Consider the following 20,220-nt stretch of genomic DNA (forward strand, 5'->3'; position numbering starts at 1 on the left):
AGTCATGCTTTGGTTAATTTACGTATTTTTTTCGCTGCGTTAATTTTTCTTCCAAAATACTAAAATTTTCCCTGCCATTTAATTGTATTTATTTTTACACTCCTTCTAATAGCCCCACCATAACATAACTACGGCTGTAATAGCAGCAAAATTTACTGCTAACAGTCAGCAGACAGCATTTGCTATTATAAGCAGACTTGTTTCTCGCACCGTTTTTTTTTTTTTTTAAAGATTGCAAAAAGTTTTTTGTGTTGCCGATCATCGAACCTGTGTTCCACCCTCCCTATGATTGTGTGTTTACAAACGTTTTAAGGGGTAAACCTCCCCTCAGAAACCCTTATATACAATTCGTTTGTCATATTACCGTCTTGGGTTCATAAATAATTTGTTCTAACAAGAAAAGACATTAATTTTACTTTTTTACAAGTTAATTCTCAGCTAAATACATAGGGAATGTGTTTGTTCTAATGACGATTTGGAATGCTGCCCTCTCTCTCTGTTCCTCTAAGCGACTGTACTGCACTAAATTCACCAGAAACGAATTTTGACTGTGGCGTGTCATTAAACCTGGGGCACGTTCGAGTTTGCGAAGCATTACGTTCTAGAGTTGCAAATTCGCTGATGGAATTATTCTCAAGTGCAGAGGCAAGCCGTGGAGAAATTGATAGCTGCCTGGTTTGAGGGGTTTTCTCGACATATCTCTCAAGCGCATCGAACTCGTCCATGGAGTCCTCCCGCATCACGCAAAAAGCACGAGGGGTTAACGAAATCTGCCTAGCGCGATTCATATTATCAGATGGCTTTTCGAGAGCTTGCTGAGCATTTCGTTCTGGAGTTTCAAATTCTTGGATGGAATTATCGGCAAATGCAGTGACAATTTGTGGAGAAATTGATAGTTGCCTTGCTTGAGGTGTTTTCTCGAGATTTCTCTCAAGTGCTTCAAATTCGTCCATGGAATCCTTTTGGATCACGCAAAAAGCACGAGGGGTTAGTGAAATGCGCCTAGCGCGATTCATATTATCAGATGGCTTTTCGAGAGTTTGCTGAGTATTTCGTTCTGGAGTTTCAAATTCTTGGATAGAATTATCGACAAGTGCAGAGGCAACCTCTGAAGAAATTGATAGCTGCCTGGTTTGAGGTGTTCTCTCAAGACTTCTCTCAAGTGCTTCAAATTCGTCCATTGAATCGTCGCGCAACGAACAAATGGCCCGAGGGGATAGTGAAATCTGTCTGGTATTAAACTTTTTCTTTATTTGGTTTTCGAGGGCATCAAAATCGTCTTTAGGGCCCTGTCTCGGCAGTTGTAATTCATATGACAGCAAATTTTGTTCAATATCGTTATCGGAGAGATATGGGTAATTATCATACAAGTCGGCAGGCATGGAAACATCTCCTAGTTGGGGCAGCGAAATATTATCTACAAATGGACAACGAGGCGATGCAACTAATTCTATTGGGCTATATTCGTGTAATATATCAGGAGTATCTGGAGTTGCGGGTTTATGGGACGTTTTTGGGGTTGTAATGTGTATTGTAGATCTTAGGTCCCGATAACGGTCTCGAGCTGGTTTCAAATTTGTTGACCAAACTACATCTTGCTCTTTTGTTTCTTGATTTTTGGGTTCGCATGGTTTCCGATATACCATTTTGTCTCCAAATTCTTGTTCTGCTAACCCAATATCACCTATTTGAGATCTTAGAGCAGCAGCCCGCGCCCTTATTGTGGCATAGTCCTGTGGTGGCTTTGGAGGATTCAAAACAGCTGCAGTGTTCTTAAGTCCAGCAATTTTACGTGCTCGGGCTACAGCTAAAACATAATCAAGTGGTAATGATGGTGGTTCTGCTGGATATTCTTGCATTGCCGGTACTTTGTGCTTAGCAGCAGTCTTTGACATTGATTTTCCGCGTGGTTCTCTTTGAGACAAATTTTTAACATTTCTTGTTGTTGGTTGGCTGCGGGAAGATATCTTTGTCTTGCTTTGCATTGCTTCAGCTTCGCGTAGGGCTTTCAGTTTCTGTACCAACTGCGCTCTTTGAATCATGGCAATATAATCTGCAGGATCTTTAGGATGAGGCGGTATGCGCACATTTGATTCTTGTGGTGTTTTTATACGAATACCTCGATGCACTCCCATTATGGGTGGCGATATTGTAGTTTTGTTTACAGGTATATGGGCTTTGGGAGATCTGCATTTGCCGGGACTAGCTGACTTTGGTGTGCTAAGCATATTGAAGTACTGAGGAAGGGAAATATTTGGCGAACATATATTCGAATCCGATCTCTGAGGAGATTCAGTGAAATCAGGAGCACTTATGTCAAATATTTCATCATCCGGGAAATCTTCTGGAAAATTAAGCACTGGGGGCGTACTTCTATTGGGGGAGGGCAGGGCAGCTACCTTTTCCGTCTTTAGTTTTTCGAATACTTGCTTTCGAATTCTATCGATAAGACGAGATGGCGTGGAGAAAGAATTCTTTGGAGTTTCGAACATACTTTGTTCAAAGTCTTGTTCTGGGGCACTTAAGTCCACTAAACTTGGCTCTTCAATATTTCCGAGTGATTCCAGCTCAAGTAAATCTTCAAAATTGTGTATGCTGGCTATTTGTTGATGAGGGGAGCTGTCCAATGTAATTGGAGCATTTGAAATGTAGCCGCTTAGTGGGCTACCTGAAAATCCTTCGTTGGACTCCCCCGGGAAGCCAGCTTTGATAGCATCTAAATAACCGGCAGCAGCTAACGTTGGCTTTGCCTGTGGCATGTGCCCCTTTCGGCGCATTTCAGCTATTCTAGCCATCAAAGTTCTGAAGTTGGAGGTAGAAGGAGGTGGAGGTTGCTGAATAGTTTTGGCAACATCGTTCGGAGTCAAAGCTTTTGTGCCATATGGTAGACCTGCCAGTCTTCTGGCCCTGACAACTTGCTCGACATATTCGGCCGGCAAAGGTTGGGGTTTGGCAGGCCACTCTGGGCGTGCGGTTTTTCCTGTCTCACTTTGTTTTTTCAAAACAGGTCGTGGACGCATTCCATACCTTTTGGAAATGGGCAAACCTTTAGCTCTTGTGCTTTCGTCGGTGGCCCCCCGTTTTGGTGTTGTAGCATCAGCTTTAGCAGTTTCTTCAGCCTTTTGGTAAGCGTTAAGTTGTTGTTCACTATCGGCCGATTGAGTTGACGAAATTGGTCCTTCTAGAGATGACATTGGACGTCTGAGCAGAGGCACTGACGTATTTGGTGATTCGACGAATACTTCTGGTAAGGATATGTCTGATGCCATTTTTCCAGGAAATTGGTCTGGAGTTTTCAGAGGGGGTGTTATAGGAGGAGTTGGACAGGTCATTGCAAGTAAATCTTCATCGACACTTATATCTTGGGGCAATGGCAGTTCCCTGGGTGGTGTCCTTAGCTCAATAAGATGGTCCACTGGTACGTCCCTTCTCGATGGTCTATTGTGAACATTTTTCGTTATTTGTTCAATAATATCACGAGGTCTGGGTGCTCCCGTTGGAGAAATGGGTGACATATCCAGAAGAGAAGGTTCTTCAATGTCCTCGAGAACTGTATAGTCCCTGGCGGTATCTTTGGGCTGTGCCTGTATAGTTTTAGGTGTCTGCGTAGCAATATTGGTTGTGGTATCGGTAGTTCTTTTTTCACTGTGCGGTGAACTGTGCATGGTTGATTTTTCGATGCGTTTGCCAGACATGGGCGATTCCCACGGTATGGGGCTATAGTGAAAATCAGGAGTTTTGATGGGACTTAGTGGTGTGGGAATTTTTGGTCCTGTCCGCATTTGAGATGTCAGATGCTTATATTTGTCCTCAATCCTTATGAGTGCTGGTGTGGCCAATTGTTGTTGTTGCAGTTTTGCTATAATTTGGCTCATCTCCAGTACATCTGGAGCTTTTGGTGCATCTTGTTGCATTGAGTGCGGTGATAATTCTATTTTTTCCAACTCCTCAAATTCAGCCATTTCGTTAGAAAAACTTTCGCTTTCAGCACTATGAGTGGTACATGGAGTTATGGATAAACGTTGTGCTCTTGATGTTGTGTGTGAGGAAGACTCATGTGAAAGGACTTCTTTCAGATGTTGCAAGATAGCCATCTGTTCTATGGTGAGTTTAGCCAGTTGAATATCTTCTGGTCTGGATTTCAGCTTTTGTAGGCGTATTTTAAGTTTTTCATGCTCTGAGAGAGCTGCAAAGGCGTCGGCTTGCGCTTCAGCAGCTGCCTTTCTTTTGGCCTGTCTGGCTGCTACGTCAGGATTAAGGGCTGCTGTTTTATTTTTATATCCAGCCAATGTACGAGCTCGTGCAACAGCAGCTGCATATTCAGTTGGAATGGGAGGTGGTTCCTGGGAACAATCCGTTTCATCAATCACCTGTGTCTTCTGTTGAGAGGGCCATTTTTTAATACTTGTCTTTTTTTGAACCAACTTTTTGCTAGGTTTCATTTGGGAAACCCTTTGAGGGGGCTTCGCCCATCTCGAAATGGGCACGCGTCCTTGTGATTTGGCAGCAGTAGATACGCCGAACGCAACAGGTGCAGCCGTTTCCTTTTCGGTTTCTCTTTGTTGCAGTTTGAGTTTATGAATAGCTTGTGCTCTTTTTATCATTGCCTCGTAATCCTTGGGGTCTTTGGGATGGGGTGGTACTTTAAATGGGGCTTCAGCAGGGGAAACCTTAGAACTTTCGAATGGTGGTGGCTCGCGACTTATTACTGGACTAGGGGAACGTAAAGCTTTAACTTCAGACGTATGTGGGGAGAATTCTTGCCAAATAAAAGGTAGGGACACACTAGGCGTTTGTTGTATTTGTGATTTTGGTGTTATCATTTGTGGTGTCTGAATTAAAGATGGGGCGCTTAGTTCAAACAAATTCTCTGCTGATTCTACGTCTGGAAAGTTGAGCTTCTTTGGGGAAAATACTTTGTGTGCTGGTATATCTTCTTTTAGTTTCTTTTGGACCTGCATTCGTATTTTGTTTATTAACTCGGAGGGCTGGGGTGGTGGTGATATAGGGTCGTCGAAAGAAATATCCGGCATGTGTGGAACATCTTCGTACTCCAATACATCGAAGGGTATATATCGAAGCTCGTCAAGTAACTTGAAACCTTTAGTTTGCAGCTTTGGGGTTTGAAGATCGACGAGTTTATCGTCCTTTGCGACATCGGCTTGTGTTGCAAGGGTTAATTCCTTTAACACTGATGACTTAGTGGGGCTGGCCAAAGTTATCGGAGTGTAAACTGGCAATGGTGAGGGGCAAGTCTCCACGTTTAAGTCCTCTTTTTGAGCGATGTGTGTTTGCTGAGCTTCTTTGATTTTGCGCAAACGTTCCTTGGGGCATTCAGGGGTGTATGACATCAAAGTGTGCAAACCGTTGGACTCGATGCTTTCGGTTTGTCCAATCGCAAATTCTGAAACAAGATTTTTGTACAGATCCGCATTTTCTACTGGCTGATTAGTTGCCATTTCTTGCATAAGATTTCTACGGCGTCGAGCACCATTCGTAGCTCTTGGTGTGACATCATACAAGTGAATGGGCACAGTTCCTTGCTCGGGACAAAATTCTGCAATAGCCAATTGTCTTTCGATTTTCTCGAACTCGTCCAAAGAAGTCCGTGGCTGGGCTGTGATTGTTATTCCAGTGGTACTTTCTTCTGTAGCCTTTAATAGCTTTTCGATTTCTTCGAATTCTTCCAGTGATGTCTTTGTGCGGGACATGTCTTTCTGGTGCTGTAATGCCCTTCCTATCTGCCTTTCGAGATTTTCAAATTCATCTAACGATAATCTTTCACGATCAGTCGTATCAAATGGAATTTGTGGACTATGATGAGTTTTTGCCAATTCCCTTTCGATTGCTTCGAATTCCTCCAATGATCCGTCTCGGATTTTGGGAGATACTTTCTCCTGTGGCTTTTCAGAATGCTGTGATTTAGCTGTGGAAATTTTTTTCTCTATCCTTATGGGCGGCACTGTGTCGCGAATTGCCTCGATAACACCCAGAACATCGGCTGAAACTTCAACTTTTGACCGGTTTGTGTGAATAGCTCTCAACTTTTCCATTCTCTTTAAAATTTTCTGATATGGAGGCAGAAGTTCGAAAGCATCTTCTGCAGCTTTTTGAGCTGTCATTTTCGCTGCTAGTTCCGGATTCAATAGAGCTGTTGTATTCTTAAGGCCTGCCAGTTGTCTTGCTCTGGCTACATCAGCGGCGTATTCTGGAGGAATTGGGGGTGGTTGTGCTTGGCATTCTTTCAGTTTAAGTTCTTTTTGGCTCCTTTTCTGGACCCTTGGGACCAAACCAGGTCGGCGGGACAAAGTCGTCCTTTTTATTTTCTTAGCGGCTTGGTTAATAGGCCTTGCATGCGATAAAGCAGCGGTGCCTGCACCTTTCTGTTTTTTCAAATTATGTATTGCCCGGGCCCGCTTTACCATGGCTACATAGTCCTTAGGATAAGATGGAACTATTGTTGATTTTGTATTAAAATCAGATTGGATCTTACTACACCGGACTACTTCTGCGGACCTAGGATGGACCATCTTTGCAGCACTGGCTTGTTGTGATGGAGAAACAGGCTGTTTTGTGTGGGGCGGTGTTTCTCCCAAGCAAAAGGGTAGTGAAACGGTCGGCGAATGAATGTTCAGCGATGTGAGTGACAATGATGTATGCATTTCAGGTGATGTTGGTACTTCTGGCATAGCAACATCAAAGAGATTTTCATCTGGGAAATCGTGCTGAAATCCCAATACTGGCGGAACTGTTAGTACAGGGGGCATAACATGTTGAAGCTTTTGATGAACTTGTTGTCGTATTCTATCTATTAACTCTCTAGGAGTAGGTAAAGATGGATCCTCTGGTTCTGAGGTTATAACAGATGTGTTCAGAAAATCGGGAGCCTCTATAGCTTCAATATCATCTAGTATAATTGCGTCGCCTTCGGTTTGGGGATGGCCTTCCTCCTCTACTTGACACAAAACCACGTTTCCATGTTCATCCGTCGTGGTTGTTACTTTTCGAGATTTGGAACTTACTTGACCATTGTCTTCTATTTGCGATGTTTTCATGATCTCCTCATGAATGGTTTCCTCCAATCCTTTGTTACCAAACTTTTGTGTAAATGTCTCCTTCCTTACTTCCACCGGCGTTGAAGAGCCCGTCGGGCTTCTCAGTGTAATGGGTGTATAATGATATTCTGCAGATCTAGGCATTGCGGGGGAACCAATTTGCTTCGGAGTTGTAGGACATTCTTTACACTGGGCTTCTTTAGTCTTGTTCGCCAACTCCGTTAGATAATTTAGTCTCATTCGTAGTTCGTGAGGTCGAAGGGGTGAGAATTCAATAAGATCCTTCTCGCCATAGCTTTCCTCAGTTATAGGTGTCATTGGCTTATATCTTCCAATGGGACGCTTCAATTGTTTCGTAAATACGGATTCTCCTATTTGTTTCATACGCCTTGGCAGAGATGTTCGTTTAGATTTTTCTCGCAACGATTGCGAAGGTTGTACCAGATTTTCCCGTATGGCAGCAAGGGTAGCAAGAGTCTCGATTGATGGACGGGTCAAAATCGGACGAGCATTGTTTTCTCGGATTCTGGCTATTCGCCTTCGAATTCTCTCCACTGTCGGCAAGGCTGCTTCTGCTGCCAGTTCAGCTTCTCTTTTTGAATTCAATGCTGCGATCGTAGCAGCTCGTTGTGGATTTAGGATGATTGATCTGTTCTTGTATCCCGCCAATGCTCTTGCTCTAGCAACCGCTTCCACATATCCAGGGGGAAATTCTCCAGGTGGATACACTTTTTGAGTGGATTCTGATTTGGCTATTTTATTTCCTGCCCTCTTTTTCGCAACTGAACCTGTTTTAGGAACACTTGGCTTAAACACAGTCCGTTTTGATTTTATATGAGAAAGGGCGGTTTCCATTTCTCTAGCCTTTAGCTTTTGAATCAGTTGAGCTCTTTTGATCATTGTTGCATAATCTTTCGGATCTTTTGGGTGGGGTGGGATAACAATAGGGCTCACAAGACAGGCGGACTTCGATAAGGCTTCTTCAGATGGGGAATTTTCGGGAGAACATTCAGCTTTTGGCTGCGGAGGAGTGTCTTCAAAAATATTTGGCAAAGAGGAATCCATTTGAAAAGATATGCCATCGTCATTCTTTTCATGTTCCTCTCTTGGCAAACCAACAAATATGTTCTTCAACTTATCGACTACAGCACTAGCAACTGAATCTAGGAATCCTAGTGATTTTTCTTGCTCCCCGCCTTCAGTGTCAGCCATAGTTATTTCATCGGCTAGTGTCAAGGGGTAATCCGGATCCAATGCCTTTGGAAGAGATATTGACAGGTCTACAAGCTCAGGAGATGTGATATCTTCTAGGCCATATTCCTGAAGGGATATGTCTTGGTCATACATCTCAGTGGGTATGGATATATCGCTAAGGACCAATTCGGAATTGGCATAATCCAAATCAGCTCTTTCCATAACATCAAGGTCTTTTAGCGTTGTTTTTGGTGTTGCATATCTTGCTGGAGACCGTGACGAGACACATTCTGCTGGTGCATCGGTAATACCAAACATTTGACTGCCTTCCGCAGGCATTTCTTTTTGGCCTTGTTGCTCCATCACGGGTAAGCCAGAAGAGTGCCTTGTCTCGTCTTTACAAGGAGATGCTTCATATATCTGCCGCTCTAGAGCTTTAATTCTTTCGATCAGTTGGTTGTCTTGCCTTGTTATTGAAGCACATTTTTCCATTGGCTGTGCATTATACAATTCTTCTAAAGTTTCAAATTCATCCAGTAGATCTTCTTCATCTTCTCTGTGGCATATTTGACTGCATGGTATTCCCTTCGTCGCATTGCTTTTCGACAGTATACGGGCAGCCCGCTTTATAATGTCTTCATACGTTGCGGTCATAGAGGCAGCATCAGTTGAGGGCGATGGTTTTATAAAGCGAGACGATGGTAAGTATGTTGACGGTTCAATGGGGTTCAGTAAAAGCTTGGGATTTTTGCTTTTTAACCCAGCCAATTTTCTGCCATGTATGTCTGCAGCATGCTTAGGTTGTATATAGTCTGGTTGATGTTCTTGAGCAGCAGTTTTCGTCTTTATTTGTTTAGACTTAGGAACTTCTGGAATACTTGGATTACTTCGACTTCCTTTTAGTGGGGGTTTTGTAGAGCTTCGTGTCAGTCTAACAGGTCTTCTGATCGTAGTAAAGACTTTTTGCTTTGGTACTCTTACTTTCTCCGTAACTTGAGAATTAGTTTTTAATAAGATGGCCGCTTCCTGCATTGCTTTAAGTCGTTCAATTGCTCGAGCCCTGCGAATCATTGCAGCAAAGTCATTTGGATTTGTGGGGTGTGGAGGAATTATGTTTGGATCATCTGGCAGTGGTTCTATTACATACGAACACAAGGGTGGTTCCTTTTCAAGATTTCGATCTTGTCTTTGCTCTTCCACGGATAGTGCATCTTTTGATACCCCAACTAAAGGGGAGATTTCCCTTGGCCTTGGCTGCGGGCTGGCAAAAGCACACATGACATCATCGAATGAGTCGTGCTCGTAAAGGGAAGGCTCCACATAATCATCCAGAAGGTCTTGTGGTAAGTCATCTAATGGAAAAGAATGCATTCCCACACAGTGCTGCGGGACTTTTTCCTCTTGATCAGTAAAGCCTTCCAGAAAATTTCCCTCTGCCATATAGGTTTGAAATTGCAAATTGAATGTATAACCTTACGATATGTGTAACTATGTATGAAACTTACGCTGATAGTCCTCTTGGTTATATACACTTATATCATTTAAATTATATGGCGAGGCATTGCCCTGATTGTTTGCCATATTGCGCACAAGCTCTGGACTACTTGGTACCCAATAGCGAGCCGAACCACATGTAACTTTTCTTTGAATTCTGTTTGATGAGCCACCAGGTAAATTGTCATTGGCTCCAGATTTCGGACTCACAACTCTGTCTGCAGTACATGCGCGTCTTTCACTGATACGATAGGATAGGATAGTAACACATACAGGAAGCAATTGATTTTAATGCAGTTACCTCATTTTATTTATTTTTTCTATAAGTATTGAACAGATACAAGAGTTAATTGCAATTTTCGACACTGCAAGATGAATAAACTGAGAATTTTAATTATCTTATCAAATTAAATACAATTTTAATTTCTTTTTCAATTTTATATGAACGCTTTTAAAAGAAACAGTTTAAGGTATACATACATTTCAAATTCAAAGTATATCCGTTTTCATAAAATAATTTTTGAAATAAAGTGATTTCTATGCATCTTCGTAGGGAACTTTAACAAAACGACGCATAGTGTTCCAAATGCACAAAAAATTTAAAATAAATCCACAACTTTTTATCCATTGATCTGAGCGGTAAGCAAGTCAAAACGTGCTTAGTTCGGCCAGGCCGAATTATATATAGCCTCCACCGTGTATCGCATTTGTCAAGTTCTTTGCCCGGCATATCTTTGAAAGCAAACAAAGGATTATGGATAAGAATTGCTTTGCTATTGAAGCTTTAGCAGGTTGTGGACCGATCGGGCACACTTGGTTTAGATCTTGGAGACCACAGTAGAAGTCATTGTGGAAAATTTCAGCCAAAACGGATGAGAATTGCGCGCTATAGGGGCTCAAAAAGTGAAATCAGGAATTCGGTTTATATGGGGGCTATAAACAAACATGTGCCGAAATGACCCATTTACAATCCCAACCTACCTGCACTTATGGGATGTATTTGTGCAAAAATTTCAAGCGCCTTTCAAGATTTATTCCTTCGAAAACCAACGTACTTTCGAAGGACACAGGCGGACGGTCATGGCTAGATCGACTTAAAATGACATGACGATCAAGAATATATACACTCTATGGGGTCTTAGAATGACGAAGTTAGTGTACTCCCATCCTAGTGTGGAGGGTATAAAATAGTTCTAGGCATTTGTAAAGTAGGACATAGACTTTCAGACATTTGTAGAGGAGGACACTTTCACCTTCTCCCACCTTCTAGGGGCTATAACTTTTGATCAATGAACTGATTTGCATTATTTTGTAGAGAAAGAGGTTGGCGAGATCTAAAAACACAAGCTAATATTACTACGCCCCCGGCGATCGGTCCTTTGGACCGGAACGAGCTTGACGAAGATCGCCATCTCCACATAAAAATGTAGCATGTCCGCCTATGACGCTGAACGCCCGGGTTCGAATCCTGGCGAGACCATCAGAAAAAAAATTTCAGCGGTGGTTTTCCCCTCCTAATGCTGGCAACATTTGTGAGGTACTATGCCATGTAAAACTTCTCTCCAAAGAGGTGTCGGGCTCGGCTATAAAAAGGAGGCCCGCTATCATTGAGCTTAAACTTGAATCGGACTGCACTCGTTGATATGTGTTCATGAACAAAATTTGTAATTTGAAAAGTCATTAGCCCAGCTGGTGAAATTTTATAATTGCACAGTTGTATGCAAATCCCACTAAAACGTCAAATGCTTGGTTTGGATTTTAACTATTTTTTACGTTTTGTTTCTTTTTTCAAATTTTTATCTTTAAATTTATTATTTACACGTTCATAATCATAAATCGTTTGATGTTGTGGCTGCTTTATATGATAATGCAAATAAAAACTAGAATGTCAATTAGGTAGTGTCCAGAATGTCGGCAGCTTAGTGAGAATTTGCGCCACCATCACCACAGGGTTGTATGATTTCGTTGTTGTTGGGCTAATGTCTTTACCATGTATAAATTTGCCTAGCATGCACGATAGGTTAGGTTAGGCTGAAAAGAGGGTGCAAATATTAATCCGCCCCATGCCACTATGGACATACACCTAAGCCAGTAATCGGCTTGTTGTGCGCTCTAAAAACTATAAAGTAACCTCTAAAAAGAAAATTTTAAGTTAGCAATTCCGTGCTACTTACAAAGTCCTTAATTGCTTTCAATTCCACTTCCCTAAGTTGGTACATGTCTGGTATTGTGTCTCCACCTAAGTGCCGGTATCTGTTAGACGCGAAAGACAATGACAAAGGAAATGCTTCAACGTCTCATCATTTTCCCCGCATGCCCTACACAAGCTATCACTTGCCACACCGATTTTACATAAGTGAGCTCGTAGTCCTATGTGTCCCGTTATGATACCAATAACTATACTGACCTTGTTACTTCCTTTCAGTAATAGCCTCGTTTTCTCACGATCTGGATCCCCCGAAGGGCTTAGGGTTAACTAAGTTTACTGACGGCAGTCCTCTGGCCTTCAACGCCAAATCGTCTGCCCTTTCATTTCCCCTGACTCCGTTATGGCCCGGCTCCCAAGCGATGCGGATTTTGCCATCCTCAGAGAAGGCGTTAATCTCCTTCTTGCACTGCAAGACTGTTCGTGACCTTACCGTCCTGGTTGTTATTGCCCTTATGGCAATTTTACTGTCGGTAAAGATGTTCACACTCGACGTCCTCGCGGTAGCACCACACCACTTCACGCATTCCGTGATCGCCCGGATGTCCGCCTGCAGGACCGTATTATGATCAGGTAGTCTAAAACAGTAGATCAAGCACGATATATGAATAGCTTCATTTTAAAATATCATCATTTTGCCTTGGTTTTTTCAGTGCCTTCTAATAACTACGCCAAGTTTTAAGCGCTTGTGCCAACATGTGTATGCGCAGAATGAAAAAAGAATCAGTTGAAGCCAGTTTAACAAGACTATCCTTAATAATCCTAATCCTAATTGAACTACGTTTACAACTGAATTACATGGAATTGTATCGTTGAGATTGTCTTGGGTACCTTTAACTTTACTTTTCTTGCACAGCCTTTACAATTTGTGAGCGTCTCTAATATGTACAGCCCGCATACAGCTACTTGCTACCCAACTTGTACAGAATATCAATATCTTTAACGGTTTTAAAATGGCAGCGTTTTTAATATGAAAAAAAATTTTTTTTTTCAAAAATTTCGCCATATTTTCTAAAAAGATATTTCCATTTTCTTCAAGTTTTCGTAATCTTTGGCCATCAATGTATTAAGACAAGTGTTAAATGCTAAATTGGCTCATTTCGATATCATGCCACCCCGAAAGCCAATATGGCCTATAGCCTATTTTTTTACTAAATTTCAAAAGTTTCTCTTTTTTACTTTGAATTAAAGTTTGAAATGTTCAAAATAATAAAAATTCAAGTTATATCTCATCATATCCTAGCCATAAATGAGGCAGCCAAAATATTTAAAAAAGTAAATATTCAGTTAGTGCTATTTTCACGGTCACAGACCAAGTACTACGTGACATTTTATTGCACACATGCGTTGAGCATTTTTATTCAATATCACTTCTTCTACAAAACCCAGAATATCTCTGTTTCATCGGATTTTAACATAAAAGTCAATTTTTCATAAAATTCTATTGGTTTAAAAATCGAAAATTTACGATTTTTTTTTTTTTTTGTTGCTGTGACATTTTTTAAGATATCTCAAAATTTTTATTGATAATTGTGGTTAGGTGCAGGGTGTACTGCCTGTCAACACACTATTTTTAGGCCGATCCAAACTTCACTCAAAAAATGTTAAAATGAACTAAATTTGGGAAATACTGAACTTGCTATGGCGCCAAAGAAACATATGCTCGTTGCGAGTTCAACAATTTCTTTATAGCTACGAAATTGTTTATACATAGTATTAGTCCGCTTTCAACTTCCCACAGATAAGATATGAACTAAAGAGCATTGAAAATTAAATATAAAATTATTGAAAACCAGTAAGGAAAGGCAAAAGTCGGGCGGAGCCGACTATATAATACCCGTCACCACGTAGTACTTTTTATAAGAGAACTTATTTCGAAATTCAGACTTTAATTTGGATACTTAATGAAATATCAAATGGAACCTTGTAAGATTTTCCTACGATAGGACAACAAATTTGAAATTCCACATCCTTAAAAGGCCATATCGGATAAATGATAATATGGGAGTTATATCGAAACCTGTGCCAATTTTGATGAAACATACTGTGACGTCAAATAGAACATCTCACGCCCTAGATTGTAGAGATGTGACCAAAATTGAGGTTTTTACTGCCTTAAAAGTCCATAACGGATGAAATATATACCTTGGAGCTATATCTAAATTAGGACCGATTTTAATGAAATTTTGCGCACGTATTGGAACGTCAAGTAAAACATCTCATGCAAAACGGGGCAAAAATCGTGGTTTCTACCGGCGAAAGAAATATCGGGGACTTATATCTAAATCTAAGACGAATTTTATGAAATCTTGCACACGTACTGCATCTTGTTTAGATAGGACTAAAATAGTGGCTTCTGCAGCCCTAAAAAACCATATCGGATAAAAGATATATATGGGAGCTATATCTTAATCTATACCGGTTTATATGAAAATTTGCACTTGCATTGGGACTTTAAATAAAACAACTCACTTTTTGTTTGTTTCTCTTTCGAGACGAGCTGAATGATCGGAGATGCAAATGGAAAAGGAATGCCTTTTCCATTTGCATCTCCAACGCACGGCCCTTGAAGCCATCACACCTAATATGGTTGAAAAGTCTTCTAACCAAAGACGGAACGCGTCCCATAGTGGTTGGTGTGTGTTGCTATTTTTGCCTTTCCTTTTCCATTTGCATCTCCGATCATTGAGCTCGTCTTAAAGGAGAAATGAAATTTAATGATCTCGCCCTAACAGGCAAAAAACTTGAAAAATGAAAAACAACTCACGCTAAATTTTGTAGAAATCGGGCCAAAATTGTGTCTACTATAGCCTTAAATCAGATGAAAGATATATATGGGATGTAAATCTAAATCTGAACCGATTTTTATGAAATTTTGCAATCATATGAAGACGTCAAATAAAGCACCCCTTATCAAATTTGGTAAAGATCAGACAAAAATTTTTTTGCTCATACAGCCTTTAAACTCTACATCGGATAAAATATATATGTGGGTGCTATATCTAAAACTGACCCGATTTTTATGAAATGCAGTCGTATTGAAACTTCAAAGAAAACACTTCGTGCATAGCTTTGTAAACATCGGACCAAAATTGTGGCTGCTATAGCCATAAAATTCAATATCGGATGAAAGTTATATATGGGAGATATATCTAAATCTAAACCGATTTTAACGAAATTTTGCACACATATGGGGACGTTGAATAAAACACCCCAAGTCAAATTTGGTATAGATCGGACAAAAATTGTGGATGCTACAGCCTTAAAACTCAATATCGGATGAAAGATATATATGGGAGCTATATCTAAATCTGAACCGATTTTTATGAAATTTTACAAACATATGGATCCCTCAAATAAACCACCTTATACCAAATTTTGAAAAGATCGGACTAAAATTGTTGCTTAAAAGACCATATCGGATGAAAGATATATATGGGAGCTATATTTAAATCTGAACCAATTTTTATGAAATTTTGGACACATATTGGAACATCAAAAAGAGCATCTCATCCAAAAGTTTGTAAAGATCGGGCGAAAATTGTGGTTTCTACTGCCTTAATAGGCCACATCGGATGAAAGATGTATATGGGAGCTATATCTAAATCTCAACCGATTTTGTTCAAAATCAATAGCTTTCGTCCTTGGGCCAAAAAAGAGACTTGTGCAAAATTTCATGACAATCGGACAATAAATGCTACCTGTAACTTGATCACAAGAATACATGGACAGACAACGGGCCGACGGACAAAGCGAATCAAGAATGGTCTTAGCTCTTCTCCTTCGTTGCGTTGAAAATAACTGCACAAAGTTATAATACCCTGTACCACAGTGGTGGTGTAGGGTATAAAAATCGTTTTTTCCGAACACTCCGGAGCATTCAATTGGACATCTAAATTACTCAACCCATTTTTTTTGCCTGTCTTCCATCCCGACACTATCAATTTACTCAACTATTGTAAAGAATACAAAATTTAATATGAACTTTACCTTTTGTCCCAAGCCATGCATATTTTGTCAGCTTTGTCATGTTCTATTTATAAACAGAATGTCTCACAATAAGAAGTGTGTTTATTAAATTGTTCTTAATTTCGCATGAGCATGTATTAGTGAACTTAAGAAATGGCAATGAAAGTTTTAGTTATATTGAACTAAAAATCTTTATTTCTTTAAGTAGTTCATTCAGTAATAAATTTCAGAAAATGTATTGTCAACGATAAAATGCTTTTGCCAATGCTAAGTAAAATTCTCGCTTTTTCCAAAAATAATCGATTAAGGAAAATTACTTACTCCACCTGAATTGAAAGCTTTTTTTTATCTATACTCACGAGTAGTTAGTTTTAGTTAGTTTTATTCGTAAAATGTTAATTTTCTCACAGTTTAGGAAATTTTAACTAATCGTGGATAAATATCATGGATTAACATGTATTATGTAATTAACTCCTATTTACGATGAGCATTTCTCTGAATGCATTAGATTATAAATATCTCAGAAGATGGTGATTAATCATGCTCTCCATAACCTTGGAGAGAGTGGAGCGTTTTGCAATTGGTCGGTAATTTGATTATCTTGTCAAAAAATCAAAATTAAAAAAAAAATTTACATTTTTAAACTAATATTTCAATGTTCTCAAATCTACGGCCAAAACCTACAGAACTAATATTTTTCTACGAGAATCAACTATGCTTTCCGCTGATTAATAGATTTCGACTCTTAAACACACATAAATTGTAGTACTGTAGTGCGAATTATGAAATTCCAAGAAAAATTAAATGGTTTCATTTGAAAAAGGTTTCCGACCATTGTGATACCATAGGAACAGAAGAAGGAAGATGCAATCTAGTTCCTAGGGTTGAATCATCCAGATCGCTTTAAAAATCCCAACAACTTCCCAATGTTCGCATACTCTAAATCAGGCAGGTTCCCAAAAAAATGAGAACCTAAAGTGGAGCTCCTTCTGACTGCTAGTGCGGGACACGCACACACACACAGAAGGTGTTCTATAGTCTCTTCTTCTTCGATGTACTCACAGCTTCTTCAAAAGTCGTTACTGGCAACCTTCTGTCTGTCAGCATGTTTTCCCAAGTTCTAGACCTGGTCGTCTAGTTTGGAACCATCCGTATACAAGTCTACGTAACTTCTATTACCTGGGATGTCGTAGTTCCAATCGGTTCTAGCAGGAATAGTGGTAGAGTACTTTTTATGAAAAAGCGGCTCAGGAACATCGGACGTTGTATCAAGGATAACACAGTGTCCGTAGCCGCCACATAACCAAAGAGAAAGCTCTCTTAGCCTAACGGCTAAGTGCATCAGATGGTGTCGTCCTCAATGCGGCTGTGATGCACAAACAAGCCATCCTTTGGATCCGGTGAAGTATTGAGCAGAAGGTGGACTTTTGAAGCGTCGTCCACCAGACTACAACACCATTTAACATTATAGGTCTGACAACCGCAGTATATACCCAATGCATGACACGCGGTGTAAACCCCCAACTTTTGCCAATTGCTGTCTTGCAGGTGTGTAGGGCAAGAGTTGTCTTTCTTGCCCTCTCCAAAACATTGAATTTGAAGTACAATTTCCTGTCCAGCAAAACACGCGGGTATTTTGCGCTTTCTGAAAAGAACTACTTCTGTCTTGCACAGATTTATACCCAGACCACTTTCGGTAGCCCACTTTGATGTTGCACGTAAAGCTTCCTGAAGTATATCTCTTAGAGTGCTGGGAAACTTTCCCCTAACCGCAATTGCCACGTCATCAGCATACGCGACCACTTTTACACCTTTTTCTTCCAGATACAATAATATATTGTTAATGGCTATATTCCAAAGTAGAGGAAACAGTACACCTCCTTGAGGTGTTCCTCTGCTGATCCATCTTGTTAGATTCACAGATCATAAGCCTGCCTAATGCATCTTTTAGTAAGTACGTTATTAATAAACTTTCTTACGGTAGAGTTGATGCCTAGAAACTCCAACTCCCTTGAGTTGGGCGGACGTCTTGTTATTTCACTCCGCAAGAATTTTCGTGTAACTCGTAATAGGTCATTATTTTTGGAAGAACAATTTAAGTCACTCAAGGATAGCTGCGGTAGAGGTATCCATTAGGTGGTAAATGATCTGCGTCTGTTTCCAGTGGAGCGGCAGATCTGGAGCCCGGGAGTAGGCTTAGCATGTTGTCTACTACTGAAACCTTGACTGGTGGAGCGTCTGCTCCGGGCTCCACTAGCCGACAGACGACTGGTCCGCAGGGGCTTTTTACGAAGACACCTGGTTCGAGTCTAAAGGACAAGGTCGAACCTATTCCTTCTTCGCATGTCTATAATTTGCCTAGGCCATCGCCCTTACCCGGCAAACCAACACGCTCTTAAAGATGTTGGAATAATAAACATCTTTAAGAGCGCTCTCAGATTTATTGAGAGGCTTGGTGCGAATGATCCTAAGACTCTCACTAATAGAGAGAGAGGGAGAGACTCCCTAAATTGGGCTCGGAAATTCGCTGCAAAGGCTACCCCTAAGACTACACGTCTGCATTCGGAAACTGAACCGTAGTCAGCCAAAAGGCTGCGGTCACCTGAAGGGCATCCCATGCCTAAAAGAACTAGGGCGAACAACAGTAAGATGGGTCCAAGAATTTTTGTTAATGTTGCTAGGGACAGTGTGGTGATGGCAATTGTCGACAAGGGAGAAAAACAGATCTGCATACCTAGGAATAACTGGAGTAGGATAGTCAGTGGACTGTCATCAGTATACTCCTATGTCCTTGCGGAATTTCCTGGGTCTCTACCAGTTTGTGACGATGCAAGGTGGTATCGAGGCCGATTCAGGCTAATTGCCTTCGGGGATCAACGCTCAATTGAAATGTATCGTCGTGCGCTAAAAAATATTGGTGAGATCTGGCCAGGAGCTGCATTAGATTTAGTCAAGAAGCAAGATATTCCTTGCTCGACCAATGGTGCATGCTTGGATACCAAGGATTCCCTCAGATCCTCTGAACGACAGGAAGATTGGTATACTGGATGAGGCTGATGGTGACCGGAGACATGCAGTATTCGTACTAAACTCCCGCTGTCTCGCAGACCTCTACAAGTCTGAAGGGGTTGTATCCCACGGATTCAACAAGTTGAAACTGAAGGTCTATAGAAGCGGTAGTCTATAGAACACTTGTCTGAGGAACCATGGACCACATCGCTAAAGTCTGGCGGATTGCAGGAGACTGAAAATCCCCCTGCCCATTTCGAGACAGGAGGAGATGACACTGAAACGGGACCCGACAAACCCTGTGTGGGTGGGTCGTCCGGTTGGATTGGACTCAAGTTGTGTGCCAGCGGGGAAGCACGGAACTAAGAAAGTACTTCGACAGCAGCAGTTAGTGAAGCATCTAAGGAGAAATTAACTCCTGGTGGAGTCAGAAGACGAGACTAACACAACAGTGTTGGAAGTTCTGAATCCTGACTATGGTCCGGTTTGTACAGATAAATCTACATTATTGTAAGGCCGCTTCGGCGGCACTAAAGGTCCTCCTGATGGCAGGGCGATTTGACGTGGTTCTTTTCCAGGAACCATGGGTGTGTGGAGGAATGAAGAAGAATTCTGGGATTTAAATTTCTCAAGGGTACAAGGAATGGGAGACACAGAGCCTGTATTCTTGCAAAGAGTAGTCTAAATGTTTTTTTCTTCCGTCGCTAAGCATTGAAGATTTAGTAGTAGGCAGCCTTGAAATAAACAAGTCTCACTACTGGCTGGCTTTCCTATATATAGCACACGATTCAGAGATGCCGTCTTCAAACCTTAAGTCGCTGGTTGAAGCCGCTTCTGTAGGGAAGAAAAGCCTCATTATAGGAAGTGATGATATGGGGAAGTTCGGATGTCAACGAAAGGGGTGAGCTGCTTATTGAATCTATTATAAGTTGCAATCTGGCGATTTTTAATAAAGGGGTTTAACCGACCTTTATTACCAAAAACAGGCAGGAGCTACTAGATATTACCTTTGTATCGGAAGAAATAAGTGAAAGAATATGAGACTGGGAGGTGTTGGATGACCTCAGCTTCTCTGATCATCCTTGTATTAGTTTTAGCCTTGGAGAAAATACTGAAGTAATGGTCCCTCGGTTAAACAAAAGAAAGGCGGATTGGGATAAATTTCGGCACAAATTCTGCACGTCTATCCCTTCTAGACTAGAAAAGGAAGTAGAAACTACGGAGGATATAGACATGGTGGTGAAGCGGATTACGAAGGCCCTTAATGACTCTCTTGTGTCAGCCAAGCCAAGA

General features: G+C 41.0%; 1 protein-coding gene across 1 annotated transcript; it reads right to left on the minus strand.

The window, feature by feature from the left end:
• Nucleotides 1–368: 368 nt before the first annotated feature.
• LOC106085585 (uncharacterized) lies at nt 369–10,141 on the minus strand. Its single transcript, XM_013249897.2, has 3 exons — nt 10,045–10,141; nt 9,755–9,984; nt 369–9,682 (listed from the first exon to the last, which is right to left on the minus strand). The coding sequence occupies exons 1-3, from the start codon at nt 10,047–10,049 to the stop codon at nt 465–467; spliced, it is 9,453 nt and encodes a 3,150-aa protein (XP_013105351.2). The 5' UTR covers nt 10,050–10,141; the 3' UTR covers nt 369–464.
• Nucleotides 10,142–20,220: the final 10,079 nt, after the last annotated feature.

This window comes from Stomoxys calcitrans, chromosome 2, assembly GCF_963082655.1.
Source record: "Stomoxys calcitrans chromosome 2, idStoCalc2.1, whole genome shotgun sequence".
Taxonomy (NCBI): Eukaryota; Metazoa; Arthropoda; class Insecta; order Diptera; family Muscidae; genus Stomoxys; species Stomoxys calcitrans.

Bases quoted from the DNA above. Each gene is read 5' to 3' on its own strand.
- LOC106085585 (XM_013249897.2), bottom strand. The intron at 9,683-9,754 runs GTAAGTTTCATA...CCTATATGGCAG, and splicing joins TAACCAAGAGGACTATCAGC to AGGGAAATTTTCTGGAAGGC.